The sequence below is a fragment of the Pelobates fuscus genome, chromosome 12 (assembly GCF_036172605.1).
Source record: "Pelobates fuscus isolate aPelFus1 chromosome 12, aPelFus1.pri, whole genome shotgun sequence".
In the NCBI taxonomy this organism is placed as follows: domain Eukaryota; kingdom Metazoa; phylum Chordata; class Amphibia; order Anura; family Pelobatidae; genus Pelobates; species Pelobates fuscus.
In genome coordinates this window covers 130,253,844-130,273,939 of record NC_086328.1, presented here as the reverse complement: position 1 = coordinate 130,273,939, position 20,096 = coordinate 130,253,844, and the positions used below count along the sequence as shown (strand labels likewise).

Sequence of the window (20,096 nt, the reverse complement as noted above, 5' to 3'; positions counted from 1 at the left end):
CATTACTAAATTCTGGAGATGTTTCTATTTTTTTTTCTTGTCTATCTCAGGTCAATGTTTTTTTTTTTTTTTTATTTTATTATTGTTTATATATTTATGTTTCTTGTCATTGGCAGTACCACCCAGATAAACTGGGCACGGACGTGACAGACAAACATGTTGAGAACGGGTCACAAAGGTTCATCGAAATCAATCAGGCATGGAAAATTCTAGGGAATGAAGAGACAAAGAAAGAATATGACCTGAATCTGCGAGGTAGGTGATTCCTCACATTGTAGACTAGGACCCACAACAGGTGAATTCCAGACAGGTACAGCTAGCCATCCAGGTCAAGGCTACACTTTACCTTTCTGTCCTTGTTTTTGCAGTGCTTTATCTTGCCGTCCACGTCTATATCTAGTAGGGATCGACCGATTATTGGTCTGGCGATATTCTGTATTTTCTGCAATATCGGTATCTACCTATAAATATACCGATATTGCAGACTAGGACACTGCATTCATTATATACACACTACACACACTCTGCATTCAATATATACACACTACACAAACACACTCTGCATTCAATATATACACACTACACAAACACACTGCATTCAATATATACACACTACACAAACACACTCTGCATTCAATATATACACACTACACAAACACACTCTGCATTCAATATATACACACTACACAAACACACTCTGCATTCAATATATACACACTACACAAACACACTCTGCATTCATTATATACACACTACACAAATACACTCTGCATTCATTATATACACACTACACAAATACACACTGCATCCACTACACAAATACACACTACACAAACACACTCTGCATTCACTACATGTGGCATATCTATTTTGTGCATTTACCTTTAGAAATAATTATTTTTTTTCAAAACCACTGACTTTGGCCCAAAAATTCACCAATGCTGGACTACACTGCCTCCCAACGATAACCAAGTCAACCTGTCCCAATTACTGGAAATTTCATCCTCTGTATCTCAAGATAAGGGCCACATCATGGCAGTGGTGAGGGTTAAGATCCCACTGTCATTTGACAACTGTCCTTTAATCAAGATTTGACAAAGGACACACTTCAGTGGTAAAAATCACTTAATCCACTCACTAGTCAACTACGTTCCGCAGGGGTGGCCTACAGATGGGGAACACTGAGATCCCTCCTCATCACCCACAATGGAACTGTTCACAAACTCACTTCTGGAACCGAGGCACCTAAACTACTCTCCTTGTTTTCCCAACACTTGCCACCTATACGTCACCTACAACCCATGTATGGGATCCAGCATCAATGGTTCCGTTTGTGCCAAGAGGCTCACCAGAGACCGTCCATCTGTCCGACACAGGAGAGGACGGAGCTGTTACATGTTTGGTTTTGTTCTTTCTCTTACAGAAATATTCTTCCAATATTCTTTTGTTGTTTTTACCACCAATTTTAAGGTATGGTTGGGCGCCGTCTAGGTCTAGTCTCGCAAACACATGAGATGCTGAACACCCCCAAACTCTCTTGGTCAGGGGAACTTACTCCCTTGGGTAGCCAAAGATGACCGCACATTCACGATCCTAACTACATACAATTTTGTAGCTACTCGAGTAGGTTTTACTGTTATGATTTACTGAGCAAAATGCTCATACGCTACTACCAACTACATACACCTTAGCTGGTTCATTAACAGACACCCAGTATATAATACCCTGCGAGTACACACTCTACTGGCCTCACATATACTGTCAATTTTTGACCTAGAAGATGTTAGTCATACTCTGTTAGAAAAGCCGATTTATACTGTCTCCCCTCTTCCTCTGGGGCTACACCCTTGATATACAGAAATATAAAATGTGTGTATTGCTAGTTAAGATTTCTTGTTAATGGATATATTCACGGAATTGTACGGTTTCTCAAACACAATGCTCTTGTTACAATATGTTGATATGATTGCTCTTGCGTTTGCTGTAGGGGCAAGGCACGTACTTGTGTATTTACCTGCACACCAAAAATAAAAAATAAAAAGGGGTGGTGGTGAGCTGTATTGATTAGGTTGCTTAGAGTATTCCTTTAACATCTTCAGAAAAATCCATATTTAAACTCTAAAGCAAGGGTGGAAGAAAGTAGGTCTAATAGTAATAAGACCCCCAAACTTTATGTTGTTCCATAAGAGCTGGAGATATTGACATTTTGCCATCCCTGGCTCTAAAGATCACCTTACATACCATAAAATGAATATTGGGCTTAGAGACTCTTTATGGGTGTGAACTGTTTTACTTATTTACTACCAAAGCTCAGCTCAGTGGAGACTGATCCTAAATAAAATGAATATTCAGTGATAATCTAAGGTCTATAATGCTAGAATCCCGAGCAAGGCTTGACAATTCATCAACCATTTCATAATATTCTGGTTCATGACAATCCTTGTTCCACACAGAATAGCGTTTGATTTGTACCAATCTAGTCTTTGCTGTGAGAGCATTGCGATTTGACATGGAATCCTCCTTGGCGTGTATATTTATTCTGGTTATTAGTATATTCAGTGTAAAACCCCAGTTCTAGAAGATTTTATCATTCTCCACGTTTCTTTAAATCCGCATCTTTCCCCCTGCACATTTTTATTTATTTTTGCATCCACAAATATAGCTCCTTAAAACAGCGACAGGCTGTTGCGAACAAGGAAAGGGGGAATGTAGGTCAGATCTGTCACACACAGGCTCCTGTTACATGATGTGATAGCCTGTCTTTCTGCATTGGCCTGCGGTATGAGTCCCTCAGCCTTCCATTAGAACCCTCAATAAATGTATACCCACCCTCCTCTGCTAATGGGAGGGGGAGTCAATAATAGTGGATTGCCATCGGGGAAAACACTCAGTGGCACATTGCAGTAACACACTCTGGCTTATCTTTCATGCACAGCCACCATCAGACTTTAGCGTGTCTGATAAAAGCAAAACGCCTGGGTTAGATTGTTTGCAAGATTTCCTTTGCTTCTTATACAGACCAACCTCTCATTTCTCTCCGTCTCTCTCCCCTGCTGCTAATATTCCTAGTACGTTACGAGACACACAGGCCGTATTATACCAGAGGCAGAGCAATAGGCTTTACGTTACAAGTAGATAAAATAAAATAATATATAAACAGTAGTTTATATCGTTTGCTCAGCCTGTCTGTAATTGCGTGTTTCATGAGTGTGTGAGTGTGTTTGTGTAACACTGCTGTGATTGTACCTTCAAGTAACATTTTATATTCGCTGGCCTTTCTGCTGCTTGGGACGCGTAAAGCTGGTTAGTTCGATTATTGTGTTATCTTCCCAATTATCCGATTCTGTGAATTGGTACTGCTTTTAAGCACAATCAATCTGCTTGTATTTTATTTCTGTTTCGGCTTGCCTTTTCCACGGGTTGCCTTATCGACGGCTTGCCTTATTCATACATTTATTTTTGTAGTGTGAGTCTTTTGCGTTACTTCCTTTTGCTGCAATGGTTTTACCACACCTCACGATGGCGCCATGGACCACACACGTAATTTATAAAGCTACCACCGTGATGATAAATGTACTGTTATACACTAAAGTCCGAATTCTCCCATTCCAGATTATCAAAAATAATCCAGTACGTCCCCGGGGCAATTGGTCGTGGAAACCTGGACATTGATCACAGTGTATATTTTGAGTATGGCAATCCGTATTCTAATTGACATGAATGTACATCAGGTTTCATCCTGTCTAAATACTACTGGATCTCTGGGTGTGCATCATGGGAGTTGCAGTTTTACGCTTGCTAGGGGTATTAATCATTTGGTTATCTAGTAAAAAGTTATGGATAATACTCCCTTATGTCAAGTGGGGAGGCAGTGTTTTCATGCAGTAGTGGATTAAGTATACTGTGTATCCCCTGGTCTTATTGGAAGCATGCACTTTTTTAAATGAAACGTTTACTTGTGGGCATATGGTTCCCAGCCACCCTCCTCCTCTGCATTGTTTCTACTTTGCCCCTACCTGATGCCTGTAATTGGGGACCACTCAAAGGACTCCCCCTCCATGGTTATCATTGTGCCCATACCTACCACCAAATTGGGGCGAGTGGGGGAGAGAGGTCAAAGGAGACCACTGACAGGCTCCCCCTTATTCATTTTGAAACTGCTACATGATGCCCATGGGTGGGGGCTTGGGAGAACCAGTGGTTGATCCCCTCTTATTCTATAACAGGCTCCGTACCACAACAAATGGGATGAGAAACTTAGCAACTGGGCTGCAGTAGCTGAGCCGTGGGGGAATAAGTGGGGAAAAGAGATCCTATTTTTCTCACTATATTTAATACCAAGTGCCGCTGCTCAGAGAATGGGTATTATTGCTTTATCTATTCCGAAGTTTGATGTGTAGTAGACTTGCTCCACCAAGGGCATTCTTTGTCCCGATCGTTATATGGAAAACTCTTTACACTTTATTTACATATTATAAAATGAGACATATGCATAACTTCCCACCGTGTAATATTGGCACACTGAATGTGGTTGGCACTATATATGTAAGAGCATAAAACATAGCAACATAGAATGTGACACCAGATAAGAACCATTCGGCCCATCTAGTCTGCCCAATTTTCCCACACATGCTTAAACTCCCTCACTGTGTTAACCTTTACCACTTCAGCTGGAAGGCTATTCCATGCATCCACTACGCTCTCTGTAAAGTAATACTTCCTGATATTATTTTTAAACCGTTGTCCCTCTAATTTAAGACACTGTCCTCTTGTTGTGTTCTTCTTTTAAATATAGTCTCCTCCTTTACTGTGTTGATTCCCTTTATGTATTTAAAAGTTTCTATCATATCCCCCCTGTCTCGTCTTTCCTCCAAGCTATACATGTTAAGATCCTTTAACCTTTCCTGGTACGTTTTATCCTGCAATCCATGAACCAGTTTGGTAGCCCTTCTCTGAACTCTCTCTAAGGTATCAATATCCTTCTGGAGATATGGTCTCCAGTACTGCGTACAATACTCCAAGTGAGGTCTCCACCAGTGTTCTGTACAATGGCATGAGCACTTCCCTCTTTCTACTGCTAATACCTCTCCCTATACAACCAAGCATTCTGCTAGCATTTCCTGCTGCTCTATTACACTGTCTCCCTACTTTTAAGTAATCTGAAATTACCCCTCAATCCCTTTCCTCAGATGATTGTGTCATAGGCTTTCTTGTAGTCAATCCAGGCCGTGCACAGATTGGTCAGTCTGGTCTTAGAATCCCCTGTGACTGCTTGGTCTACCAGTAGTTGGTGTTTTGATCCCCTGGTGTTCTTTCCAATCCCCTTCTGAGTATTGCTCATATATTGACTCATATATGCCCTTGGATCTTTGAGGCTTCCATGTTGGAGGCAGGTTATTGGTGCTGATGTGTTGTTTTTATTTTTTGTGCTGAAAAACCCCAACTCGGCTAATACTCGAGTCAATAGTCTGTATTATGGCAATTTGCATTGCCATAATACAGACAGGGGGCTGTCAGAGCTGTAACTTACCTCTCCTGCAGCTCCTGTCAGCTCCCTCCTCCTCCGCACCGTCCGTTCAGCACCTTGGTCAGCTCCCAGTGTAAATACTTACAGTGGGAGCTGACAGAAGAGCTGACCGGACGGCGCGGAGGAGGAGGGAGCTGACAGGAGCTGCAGGAGAGGTAAGTTACAGCTCTGACAGCCCCCCTTTCCCCCCCACTGAACTGCCAATGCCACTGGACCACCAGGGAAGGAGAGCCCCCCTCCCTGCCATATATCAAGCAGGGAGGGGGGACGAAAAAAAATATAATAATAAAATAATAATAATTAAATTAAATTAAAAATAATAATAAGATAAAAAAATTAAAATAATTAAAAAAATAATAAAATTGCCCACCCCCCACCAAGGCTCTGCAACACACACACACACACTGCACTCATACACATACACACGCTGCACTCATACACACGCTGCACTCATACACACGCTGCACTCATACACACACACACGCTGCACTCATACACACACACACGCTGCACTCATACACACACACGCTGCACTCATACACACACACGCTGCACTCATACACACACACACGCTGCACTCATGCACACACATGCTGCACTCATACACACACACGCTGCACTCACACACACACGCTGCACTCATACACACACACACACTGCACTCATACACACACACGCTGCACTCATACACACACACGCTGCCCTCATACACACACACGCTGCCCTCATACACACACACGCTGCACTCATACACACACACGCTGCACTCATACACACACACGCTGCACTCATACACACACACTGCATTCATTATACACACACTGTAAATAAATATTCAATTAATATATTTTTTTTAGGATCTAATTTTATTTAGAAATTTACCAGTAGCTGCTGCATTTCCCACCCTAGTCTTATACTCGAGTCACTACGTTTTCCCAGTTTTTTTGGGTAAAATTAGGGGCCTCGGCTTATATTCGGGTCGGCTTATACTCGAGTATATACGGTATTTAATAAAACGGTAACAACACATGTATTATTTACACATGTATACATAATTTGACGCTAGTTCAAGCAGCTAAATATATATATACTTACGACACGAACTTTAAAAAGGCCAGTAGGGATTCATATAAAATATTGAAAGAAAAATATTAATTTCAAATCATAATCCTGCTTTAAAATGGAGAAATCAACCTGGAGTATAAAGCACAACTATAGGTTGTTACTTAAACCGTCATAAAATGTAACATTCCTATAATGTAGCTCTCCGCATGCAGAATAAGCCCTAGATGTTGTTGATTTTCAGTATTTACATTGAAAGACTCTAGCAGTAAATGGTCCTGACTAATGCTGAGCCCGGGCAGAGATGGTCATTTAATGTTCTTATTTAAAGTGAAGGAATTGTGTTAAGTGTCTTTGAACTCTGGGGCCAATTAACCTTCCAGGATTTTATTTGATCCTACAGCCCAGACAAGCAAGTATCAAAATCCCTCTCTTCCCTTCTTGCCACGCAGAGCCAGTGGATTGTAAGGTCACAGAGTCTTCACTTCTGGTGCCTTCTAGTCTACCATTTTGAAGGCGCTACATCAGAGCTTAATTAGAACCCTTCAAATTAATCTGCAGAGGCCACAGTAAAACTGAAAATACTTTACAATGAGGAAGCCAGTGTAATCATGAATTTGTGTATCATTTTTGATGTAAAACCTAGGAGTACCTCTGAGAACCAAGAGTCTGAAGGTCTGTGGAATTGTAAACTGGACTGTGAACATGTCCTCTTGGAGATCTCCAGCACTTCCTTCCTTATTGTCACAGTACTTGCTCCTGCTGCATGTCGTCATTGTTCATAGCCTAGCTGTACATCGCCATCCTGTGCCCTGTTATGACACTGGTAATGTAAGGTAATGCCCAGAAGATGCCATGGAAGCCTAGAAACTGTCCCATCACTCACACCTTCTTGCTCAGCAGAGATTGTCATTGTGTAGGGATTTACCCATCACTTTGTAAACGTTCTTCACGGCTTAATATGCTCGGTTTAGCCTGAGAGGGAGTTTATAATAATTATTTTGTTCTTGGTATTTGATCCTTGGCTTGTATTGACTATTCTACTATCAATAGTGTTATTAGTTTTGTCATTCTTCTGGTACCCCTGACTTCAGATTGACTTTGCTCCGCTTGCAAGTTGGTGTGCAACTTATCTTTGACATTTGCGGTGGGCCCCGCCACCTCTAAAAACTGTAATAGTTTTTCATTATACTGTCTCAGGTTCTGCTGGCTGGGTATACATATTATGACATTTATCAACCATGGGTTGCTCTGCCTATATATTGCAGGCGACTTATTTGAGTGGACTCTGGGACCATTCTTTTTCTTTTATTTATCACAACATATGGATCAAGGTGAAGCAGGAAGTAAACCTATGTAGGGAGAAAACAAAGAGGAACCCCTGATGAAGTCCTTATTGTTTCAGGACGAAACGCGTAGTGTATTTATAATATTCAGCACAACCGATTCAATCAAGCACAGGTTGGTTTCAATTATGCATCCAATTCATTCATCTGCAGTGGGGGCGGGGGGAGGAATATTGGACCACAGGAGCCACAACCGTCTAATCCACAGGTTCCTTATATAAACTGAAAGGATGGCGGGAGTTTTTATTGTATTTAATAAATTTACTGTGCCGTGATTCTCGTTGTTTTCTCCCTAAATATGTTTACTTTTGTATTCCCCTTGATCCATATGTTTTGGTATGTATTGACATAATACCTCTTTGTAGTGTCGGGGATGTTTTTGAGAGTTGGCCCATGAGTGGCTGCATGCACCAGTATTATTTCAGTTTGTCTGCATCGCTTCTCACAAACTCTGTAGTTCTTCTAATTCCGTGTGTTAGGTTGTCTTTCTTTTATTTAAAAGGTAATTGCAATTCCGAAGAAATGTAGCATTAAGTTTACTTATCCTTCATATTTAACAAACAGGTATTTGTAAGGTGGGAAAAATAAAATGAACTCCACACCATTTTATCGAACTGGGCACATTCATCTTAGCTCCCTGTCAATCATTGTTCTACGCCCCTGGAGTCGGCGTAGTGAGAAGAAACTAAATGAAATGTTTCACTTTCTCCTCCCCGTTTGTAATGTTTGTGCTGACTTTGTCTTGTCTGAACTTGGTTACAATGTGATTTATTAAATCTTTAACTAAATGCAGAAGAACGCAGAGCATCTCATGGAAAAAATGGCAACAAAAGTTCGAGGAGTTTTCATTAAAAATGACCCGACCCTTACCTGTTTTAATCCCAGACTAGTGAATAGGATATTTTTAAAAGTTCCATCTTGAAGAATGGATTTTATTATAGGAATCCTGTCCTTTCAGTCCTGGTTTTCGTGGCTTTTTTCACAGTGGAATCCACATTACTGCAGGCAACGCCTCTTATAAACCCACCGTCCGTCATTTGTTTTTCCTATTGGATATTTTGTTGTACATTTTCAATGCGTCTCTTGTATTTTTGTTCTTGTGCAAAAATGATGCAATATCTGAAAGGCGTTTGATATAAATCGGGGGATGGCGCACATTGACTAATAGCAAAATTATTCAGGTTTCCCATTACTGGCTCTATTCTGTCATCCGGTGCTTCAAGTGTCCCTTTTAATCTAGAAGCACCATAACCACTTATGGCGCAAGGAGCTGACCGTTCTAGTCTCCTTTCATATTATTTATTAGTATTGCCCAACGTGTAGTTCTTTCTGATACAGTGTTTGCGTGCTATACAATTGCTAGGTGACTTGTTCACGTTCTCTCATATCTTTTGAGAGTGTGGATGCGTTTAAACATGCGCTGATGCTACACTTTACTACAGTCCTCCTGACACCATCTGAATAATCGATCGGTCTGTATCTGTTTAATCAGTTCATGTTGTGTCGATTGGGGAGATGCTCTCACCCCGTCACTGACTGCTACCCCAGTATGGCGTGAAATCGATCATAGCTCCTCCACCCTGCAACGTTTAGGTCTCTTTCCTCAAACCAGCTATCGGAAACAGAACCACTTCATTACCTCCTGCAGCTCTGATACTGACTGTGGTATTTATTCTACCTTTCTTACCATATTATTACTATTGTTATTTTGCTATAACAATGTTACCACTCGCACCTATCGTTTATCACAGCCATTATCTGTATATGCTGATTTTCGTATTTCACCAATATTCCATGTACATATATTCTCATGTATACAAAATAATTTGTTGTATACCGTTGAAATATTTGTCAACTAATTCCCCCCCTCCCCCCATTCCTGGTGCCTCCGGGCAGTAATTTATTTTAATATAACTGTGTCTATCTCCATTCCTGTCCCTTAGATCTTATTCCACTATAAGCACTGCTCTCCCACCAACCCTGGTTATTCTAACTTTATAGGGTGCTTTTTCAGCTGTTCGACATCACACTCATTTATCTTCTCATCCCCTTTACACACTACCAGTGGCTGGAATTATCCTCTCTGACCATCACCTCCAAATTCCCCCTGCTACCTCGTGTCCCAACTTCCTATTTTAACCTCGAAACAGGGTTCTCCAAACTCTGGCCCTTCAGATGTTGCTGAACTTCAACTCCGACAATTCTCTGGCTATTTCATTCACAGAATCATAGGAGTTGCAGTTTGGCAACATCTGGAGGTCAAGAGCAGAACCCTGCTATATAGATTGTAAGCTACCGTAAGTACTATGTATAAAAATAAAATTTCAGTGATTAGATCTATCCGTTTTTGTATTGGTGTGTGTATATAAAACAGGCGCTTTATAAATGCAAATCATGTTATTATTAGTGGCCAGGCAGCAAGCTTCTAGGATCTGACCACCCCTGCTAAATGGTGAGCCAGCTAGTTAGCGGTTATGCAGGACCTGGTACCCATGGACTCCAGGCACCATAACCACTATAATCGGTTAAAGTGGTTATGGTGCCTGTGTCCTTGGGAGGGAAAAAAAGAGCAGACCAGAATAGTGCTGTGCGAAATTACTAATACCACACATTAGACCTTACGACTATTCCAGAATAACATGTATCTTAGAATATATTTATAACTTGAATCCATACATCATTTTTCTGTTTTTAGCCCCAAAAACAATGTAGGTTTGTGAGAAGGTTGATTAATATATTTCACCTTTCATTTGTGAAGGTAGTCAGCTGTTACTATTTTACACAAGCTTTTTTTAAACAATGGGTGTGAGAACAAATTCCATTTTTCCTAATCACTACATATTTAATGTACTGTAGGTGTTTAGGACCCATTAAGAATGACTTTATTGATCCTGCCATTTTTTTAAGCTAGCTGATCTACTTTAATTACATTAATCAGACTTGCATTAGATACCTCGTTCCCAGGAGATCCCAAGTTTAGACTTAAGGTAAAAATGTGGCAGAGCATAAAAAGCAAAAGATCTAAAATACCGTCCCAATTTCATGCAGCATAATATGCTGTTAATTAATGAATAGCATGTAAAAAAATAAAATAGTCTTTTTTTGTTAAAGTGTTAATTACATTTTTCACCAGTACTTAAGGGCAGTTAAATAAGGTGTTTCATTTGCCTATGGTTATTATTCATAGTGAAGTACCCATTATTTGACTTACGGACACCAGAATTGTAGATCATAGCATTATACCATTATATAAGAAAAAGGAACATAAATTAAGAATCTGGCTTAACCCCTTAAGGACCAAACTTCTGGAATAAAAGGGAATCATGACATGTCACACATGTCATGTGTCCTTAAGGGGTTAAACCCGTCTTAAACAAAGGGATTCTAATCATTATGCAGGTAAAATAAAGTCCAGAATGTGGAACAATTAATAAGAACGATGTGTTTTATTTATGTCCATTAAACAATTTATATTACCTGTTGAGGTTTCTCTCTAACATTTTGAAAACCGTCTTAGCCCCCACATTCCCCCCCCCCCCCCTCCCCATTCATAAATTGGCTTAATTCAAGCAGTAAACCAGACTATGTATAGCTTACAGCCTTTATGCAATGTGGTTTTATTGTATGTTTTCTCTGCTAGGTCTGCAACTTTAATAAACATAAAATTATCCAATGTCCCCAGGATCGGCTCCTTCCACATGTATTACCCCGAGGTTATAGGCTGACAATTTAAAATAAGAAGTGCATCATCTTACAAGGAGACGTGTGCAGCAAGGGGTAGAAGCACACACATGGGTCTCTAACTGGGCTTAAAAAGTCAATATGTTTACTAATAGTGGTTGTGCCAATTGCATTAAACAGAGCGGGGCACCCACAATTACAAGTTCTGTAGACATTGTAGAAATCTACCCACACACCCTAACCCAACTCAGGCAGCATGTAGGAAGTACTTCAAGTGCTGCCTGCAACACCCTGCATAGCTCTAATACAGTCTACCAAAATTATAAGGAAGAGAGATCACAAGTAAGTTCCTCTCTCCTCCTCATACCTGTAGATGTGCAGGGAGTCCCCACATCCTATTAGCAGCCAGGAGAACATAATTAGTGAACTAGTGACTACGGCTTATTTTCAGGGAAACAGGGTAGGAACGAGAAAGTGGCCATAGTCTTCTGGTTCTCTGACAGCCAGCATCCTAATTGACAAATGTAAGCATTGCCATTTATCAAAAACAGCAATGCTTACATTTGTCCGTGCATTGACATCATCTCAGCAGCAAGACCACTGCATCAAAGGGACAGTCCACTGCCAAAACACTATTTAACCCCTTAGTGACCGCGGATGTATCAGGTACGTCCGACAAATACGGGCCGATAACGACCTCGGACGTACCCGATATGTCCACACTACATTTGAGCGCTTCCAGCCACTCTAAGGGTATTGCAGCAATACCCCCTTCTCACTGCCGGGTGATCGTTCCCCTTGAGTGATCACTTCCGGGTTGCCCCCCCCGGCGATCGGTCTTTTTTTCTCCACTGGGGGGGACCGTCTGACAGCATGTTTAAAAAAAAGTTGAACAACATAAAGTTAATAAAAAATAAATAATATATTTATATATATCTTATCATACTAAGTAATTTTTTTAGTATATACATATATTAATATAAAAATACACTTAAGAGTAAAATTACACACGTGTGTGTGTGTGTATATATATATATACACACACAACTATATTATATAATAAAATGTAAAAATAATAAATTAAATAGATGTAATTTTATTCTAACTGTAACTTGATAATATATATATATATTTATATCAAAATACACTTAGAATAGAATTTTATTTTTGTAAACAAAAATACGAAATACATATGTCATACATAATTACATAAATAATTTCATAAATATACATGTAGACTTCAAATATATAAATGTGTGTGTGTATATATATATATATATATTTAAATTCTACTTGCATATTTATGTAATATTTTTACATAATTAAGTAATTTTATTGATTGCAACTTGGGGGACCTGCCTAACAACCCAGGCCGAAAGTATAGGGAATTTAATTTGCTAGCACTATATTTAACCCTGTAACTTTTCAAGACACCCTAAAACCTGTACATGGGGGGTACTGTTTTACTCGGTAGACTTTGCTGAACACAAATAAAACCGTAAAAAATATTACAGCGATGATATTGTCAGTGAAAGTGACTTTTTTGCATTTTTCACACACAAACCGCACTTTCGCTGATATTGTTGTGATACGTTTTACTGTTTTGAAACACTAATATTTGTGTTCAGTAAAGTCTCCCGAGTATAACTACCCCCCATGTACAGGTTATAGTGTTTTTGAAAGTTACAGGGTCATATACGGCTTGATTTTCAGTTTTTTCATATTGAAAATTGACAAGTTGGTTATGTTGCCTTTGAGAGCGTATGGTAGCCCAGGAATGAGAATCACCCCCATGACGGCATACGATTTGCTAAATAAAACAAACCCGAGGTATTGCAAATGGGGTATGTTCAGTCTTTTTTTAGTAGCCACCTAGTCACAAACACTGGCCAAAGTTAGCGTTCATATTTGTTTTTTGAATTTTTCTTTTTTTTAGATTTCGTAGGAGCATGTCGGCAAATCATGAGGTATGTTGACATATATAAAAGAGGCAACATCTCTGTATACAGGCTAGGAGTTTATACACAAGTTGTCTCGATGAACTGCACCCATTTTGTACTTTTTAAACAGGTTGTGTTACAAGATCTGGTATCGGTGCCAGCGCACGCGGCTAGGCCCACAGCCCCGAGATAAATTTAGACTATCATGCGATATTTCTTCCTGTGAGGTTGAGTCTTAGTGTTTAAGCAGCCGCAACATTTGAAAATAAAGTGAAATAAAAGTAGAAAACTAAAGGTAATATCGAGAGGCATACAGTTTGAGACATTAGTGCTGCATTTGCCAGACAACCTAAGGGGTTTACGTAGCCCTAGTGGGTATTGGGTTGTAAAGGCCTCAGTTGGTCGCGTAACAGGATTAAGTATGGCGTTATAGGCCGTTCCATGCGCCCCTGAAACGTGCAGCCGCCGTGGGCTGGTGCACTATGAAAACTTAAATAGAAACATAATTAACTGGGATTTATAACCCAAGTCGTTGTATATTAACGTGTCATATCCCTCTTCTACAAGTCAGCCGTTTTATAGGGACTTAGAGTGTGAGCGGCATGCTCAGAACGGGTCTTGCCTGATTCGAGGGCTGTTTTTTTAACACACAAACAAATATAAATGCAAACTTTCGCCAGTGTTTGTGACTAAGTGGCTACTAAAAGACTGGACATACCCCATATTGAATACCCTGGGTTGTCTACTTTAAGAAAATATGTACATGTCGGGTGTGATTCAGAGAATTATGACAGATAATAGTGTTACAATGTCACTATTGATAAATTTAAAAAATATATATTTTGAAACTGCAATGTCCTACTTGTAATTATAGCCCTATAACTTGCAAAAAAAACTAAGAACATGTTAACATTGGATATTTCTAAACTCAGGACAAAATGGATAAACTATTTAGCACGGGTGTTTTTTTTGCGGTTGTAGATGCGCAGCAGATTTCGTGGGTCAAAGTTTTAAATTTTTTCATCATATTTTATAATTCTTTTTTATAGTAAATTATATGATGAAAATAATGGTATCTTTAGAAAGACCATTTAATGGCGAGAAAAACGGTATATAATATGTGTGGGTACAGTAAATCAGTAAAAGTGAAAATTACAGTTAAACACAAACACCGCAGAAATTTAAAAACAGCCCTGGTCCCAAACGGTAAGAAAATTGAAAACCGGTCTGGTCACTAAGGGGTTATTAGATGTACCCTAATAAAAACAATAAGTTGCGTTTTTTTTCCATTGTCGTACATTAAAATAGTTGCAAAAGGGGGCAGAGCTCAGCGGCCAAGCTTAGCTCCGAGCCAAACCTGTGAAAATTAAAGCGACTACTCTCCACAATGCCTGTTTACCTACCCCGGGGACATGGGGTTACCACCACAGCAACGCACAATCGAGAAAACGACCACACTCAGTGTATACAACGCGGGGATGGGCCCGAGGTTAAGCTGAGACCTGCTCGGACGGCGCACGGGAGGCGGCCGATCCCTCCGCCGGCAGCGATGCCTCTCACCGAAGGCCCCCCTCCTCCCCTGCCGGTGAGGGATATCCCGGCAACAAAAGCCTGCAACCCTAAACTGAGATGCCAAACTCAACATGCAGACACAATTAAAATGGCGGATGCCTCGTGTTCATGGGGCCAGCAACTCGACTTGGAGTCCAGACTGGACAGACTCTTCACGGAATTCTGGGCCAAGCTGACCAACAGAATGCAGACCACCACGCTGGAACTGCCTACCGCAACGGTGTCTCAACGCTCACAACCTCCAGCGGCAACACTAAAGAACCTGCCAATGAGGCCCAGAGAAGGCCCAAAGCGGAACCGGAGACCCGAGCAAAACGCCAAGATCCCCATTACCACGCGGTATTCCAAGAAATGCAGGTCTGGGACCGATAATCGACCTGACAACGCCAGCCACTTCTCCACCCACACACACGGCACATCGAGTCAACCCGGGACTTACCCGTACAGACCAACCCAAACGGAGACAAGGTGCTAGAGAGTCCTGGCGGACCATCACGACCGGAGGCATATGGGACCCAGGATGCCTTGCTGGACTATGCATTCCCCTGCAAGGGGTAGGGTGACTATACACTATGAACTCTCAGACGGGCACCAGCCTCTAATGTCTGCCCCACGTACCTTGTAAGAGACTTGTGGATCCTCTGTGGCACACATACTACACCACACTCCTCGTCTTATCCATCGCTCTACTTTATCTGTGCATGTTAGTTAATTAATATATCACCAACTGAGACAACTGTTGTTTATCTGATGGCTAGATAACCCAGAATAGCCTGCAACACTAGCTTAAAGTACTATTTACAATTGTGACCTAGGGCAGTTTACCTAGTTTGGTGAGACCACCTATTGAAAATGGTGATAATCAATCATATGCATCTCATGGAGCAAAGTGTTTCTTTAACTTGTGAGCAGCTGTCTACCCATGTGTTACCAAATGTCTGACTAATTTTCTTTACATTTCTGCTAGTTACTCAACAACAAAAAACAAAAAAATGTGTGCTGTTATTTGGAATGCCATGCTCTGACCAACATTGTTTGTAATAATTCAGATTGTGAATGCTGTTGTGGCTAGACAAGCATGTATTGCTAACATGCGCACAACAAAAATAAAGATTTACAAAAAAAATAGTTGCAAAAGCTGCAGATCTTTACTTTCTGGGCCGTCCAATCACAGACTTCCCAATGCAGCTCAATGAGAAGTCTTTGCAAGGCAGGTGCTCTGGGCTATTTGAGTTTAGCTTCACGGAGCTAACCAAACCAGGAAGTAACAGAACTGTTTTTTGGGGGGGAGGTGTGGGGGGGGGGGGGGGGGGGGTGTAACAGGATTAATTTACAGAAGTGCCAATATCTATTGAAATATGCACTTATTGTAAAATAATAAAAACACGCTCTTGAAACATAAAGCACTTCAGCAAGCAACAGATTTGTTAGTGTTAGTTTAAGATACAGTGGTTTTGGTGCTTAGTGAGCTAAACCATACTGACCCAAAAGTACTTGCTATAGTAGAACTATAAGATGGCGTATAGCTTATGCCATACATACACATAAATATATACACACACACAGCTTATGTTAGTTAATAATATACGTGTGAGTTGGGATTTCCACGATTCAAAGACTCCCGTTTATCTCCGTTGTGGACATGATATGAACAAAAGTTATTACGCTATCAGTGTACATTCCACGTTCACTTTAAGCTGCCTTACTCTGGGAGTGGTGGGATCACTTTGTAAATCAAAACACCAGTGTTTGATTGGGGAATTGGAATTTTGGAGTACAATAATACATCGTATGATGTGTCCTGCTGCTTTAATTGGTGCTCCAACGATCCCACTTTGTCTTCAGATTAGATTTCTATTCAGTGGGTACAGATGGTGCAAGTAGTGTGAAATGTTAATTTCAACCCTGGCAATAGAAATTTACTGTTAAAAGATATGTTTGAAGGAATAAAATTAGGTACAATGTAATTTGTGGTTACAGAGTACTTCAGGCATGTCAAAGCATTAACTAAAATAAGGAAACCATTGTTCTTAAATATGGTTCACTATAACACGCGCAAATCTCATGGTTTAATTGCAAAGTTTACTTTTCTGCTACTCTCGAAATGTGTATAAACCCTTCTATTTTAAATTGTCTGATTCCTTTTAGAATGTGAAATTAGCAGATCCTGGGCTGTAGACACGCAAATTCACTTAGAAGACATGTCGTGGGATGAAGGTATGTATGTAAGCTGTGCTACCAGCATTAGATTGTCTGTCTGGCTATCGTTTCATTAGGTATTCATAGCAATAAGAGTGGGACTCCAGACCTTTTTTTTACTTTTAAGAGAAAAAAATAAAAATAAAATAAAAAAATGTTCATTAAAAACTTTAAAAATAGCTTAAAATAGAACAGGTACCAAAGTACCCACTGTGCATATTAATTAGGGCTATTTAGTAAAGTTTCTAAGTGTATATTATAGGGAAATCAAGACGATTTCAGAGTTTGAAACTTAATTGAATTTCCTGGTAATTTACACACATCAACTAGCATGCAAAACATTGGACTTTTAACCAGTTTTTGTAGTCTTTTTAATGGCTAATGGGCAGTTTAAATGTCCACCCAGGTACATTGTAGGTCTGTGTGTTTGGAGCCATCTCCACTATACCTCCAGGACAAATGACTAAAACAATAGTTTGCTGCTGTACGGTCCTTGTGGGTGGGAACACCCTGCCTTACTAATTGGACAGGTTACCAATCACATAAATTATGTGTTCCCAGTTGATTCCTTGGAGTTGTCCTGCATATTCTCTTTTGGGTTACTTGTGCATCTTAGAATTCCGGGTGGGTATGTGTATTGATGGCATATTACTTGTTTTTACTTTTTTTTTTTAGATGAAGACCTTTATTCGTTCCCATGCCGCTGCGGAGGACGATACGTAGTTCCGCAAAACGATATTGAACAAACCTTGTTGGTAAACTGCGATTCATGTTCACTGATTATAGAAATCCTTCTGGAGAATGGTTGAGAATATACAAATAGACTGTAACTTATTACTGGATTCCACAACATTAAAAGCTTTTCATTTTTACTGTTTTTCCCCTTTCTACACCAAAGACTCAGCCAGGAAGAATGGTACTAAGACTATACGATTAGAGCCTCGGGTTAATTCTAGAAGTAGTTGATGGAGGGAGGTGGGATAACATTCTGGACAAGAGGAGTGTAAATGTATTTTTATTAAAGGCCAAGATATGCTAAAGAAATTTTCATATCATCACTGCTTTAAGAGTACGAAGAAAAGAAAATACTTTTCATAAGAAAAAAGAATTTATTGTAAACCTAAGAATTATTTTATAAATACGTAGAAGACATTAAAATATTATTAGAAAATAGTGTCAATCATCTTGCAATATGCGGCCAGTCGGACTATCCTGCAACACACCGAAAGAGCTGAAAGGCCAAATCTGCAATAGGGAGAGAAAAACAAAACCAGGATAACGGCTCAAGTCATTACAATTATCATATAGAAATTAATAAGCTCACTGACGATGCAGGACTTAGCTCATTGGCTGAAAGTGATCAACTGATGATCTGGCTTCGTACTGCAGGGGTTTAGCTCAGGAGACTCCTAATCAGCTTCCACTACAATGTAGTCAGTTTTCTGTTTCACTTCTTCTTACCTGGGTTCTACCGAGTGGTCCTCCCTTGCCCTACTGGTCTGAGAGCAGGAAGAGGATTAGGAGCAGTGAGAGGCCAGCTCATTGGTAGAGTTCCAGTTGATCACTCTCAGCCAATTAGCTAAGCCCTGCATTGCCTGTGATGTGGTTCATTGTGAAAAAAATAATTTTATACACCTATTTACTAAAGTTACTCAATTCTGAAACCAATGGTGGCAGCATGCTGTGCTATAAGTGGTAAGACTATTTTAGCACGGTTTGACGACATCCACGGCTTCTGCTCTCGTTTAGGATAACTCTGTATTAGGGCCATTCAGGACCGCACTCATTGGCTGAGAGGGTCACCTGAACTGGCCAGTCTTTAATCTGACATTTAGCTTCTCCTACAGAAGTCCGGAAGCGATGGTTGCGCCCTGGAGACCACACTGTCAAGCTGTACTAAAACGGATTGAACTACTTACCATGGGATGGCACCAGGGCAGTCCAGGAAGTGGGCTGTGGTGGGTATAGTGATTGGAGTGTTCTTTGAAAGTCCTCTTTGAGAACCACGTGAAAGTTCTATAGTTGGCATTCAAAAGGTTAAACTGTCCTGTTGTCTATTTTACGGTCTCAAAATATAATCGCATCACCAAAAGTACATATTAGCGCCATGCTTTTATATTTACCCGCACAAAAATCCGACCCCGTATCAGGGCATAAGGAACTGGGCCATAGGTTCTGGAATCAGAGGAGTTCTGCAGGTTGTCACCTTCTAACCAAACATGGCCTTTGGGAACCTACAATGAAAAATTAGGTATAATAAGTTCTCTCAGCTTTAATTTCTTAAAAAATTAAATAATTCTTACGTTAAACATTTTAGTTTAAGCATTCACCACGAGTAAGTATAGGATATCATAATTTTGTCATTTTATAAACACACCATAGTTTTGGGCTTTTAATTCTGTCACTAAGAAAAGGGGAACCATAAAAAAGGCATAAGACAGTCAAACACAATATCGATCTACTAGTAAGCCCAGAGTGGAAGTGACAAGATAGTTAAGCTACAGAATACTCTGCATCTTACCAACATTGGCTCTTCCAGGGACTCTCCTCCTAAAAATCAGACTTTCTGGGACATCGCCTTCCCCAACATTCTCCCTAATCTGGTTCATGGAAGCTAAAATCCAAAGTCTATGTCTGCACACCTGACAGATCCCTCAGTCACTACGCTAACAGACACCCCTCCGTCCCACACACGATACTTAAATTTGGGTGACAGAGATATAGGCCTATGTGTAAAAATATAATGCACAGTGAGACACAGTACTGTAA

At 40.2% G+C, this 20,096-nt stretch overlaps 2 protein-coding genes across 2 annotated transcripts in view; one reads left to right on the top strand and one right to left on the bottom strand.

Annotated features, from left to right (window-relative positions):
* The window catches only part of DNAJC24 (DnaJ heat shock protein family (Hsp40) member C24), a 41,761-nt gene extending 23,387 nt beyond the window's left edge, over window positions 1-18,374 (top strand). Inside the window, exons 3-5 of the mRNA XM_063438572.1 lie at window positions 117-255; window positions 17,277-17,345; window positions 18,003-18,374. Of these exons, the coding sequence (XP_063294642.1) occupies window positions 117-255; window positions 17,277-17,345; window positions 18,003-18,136 (342 nt within the window). The 3' untranslated portion in view covers window positions 18,137-18,374. The remainder of the gene's footprint in view (window positions 1-116; window positions 256-17,276; window positions 17,346-18,002) is intronic.
* Window positions 18,375-18,416: 42 nt separating this feature from the next.
* Window positions 18,417-20,096, bottom strand: part of IMMP1L (inner mitochondrial membrane peptidase subunit 1) — a 60,375-nt gene continuing 58,695 nt past the window's right edge. The window contains exons 5-6 of the mRNA XM_063438571.1: window positions 19,451-19,561; window positions 18,417-18,572 (exon numbers count right to left, since the gene is read on the bottom strand). Of these exons, the coding sequence (XP_063294641.1) occupies window positions 18,504-18,572; window positions 19,451-19,561 (180 nt within the window). The 3' untranslated portion in view covers window positions 18,417-18,503. The remainder of the gene's footprint in view (window positions 18,573-19,450; window positions 19,562-20,096) is intronic.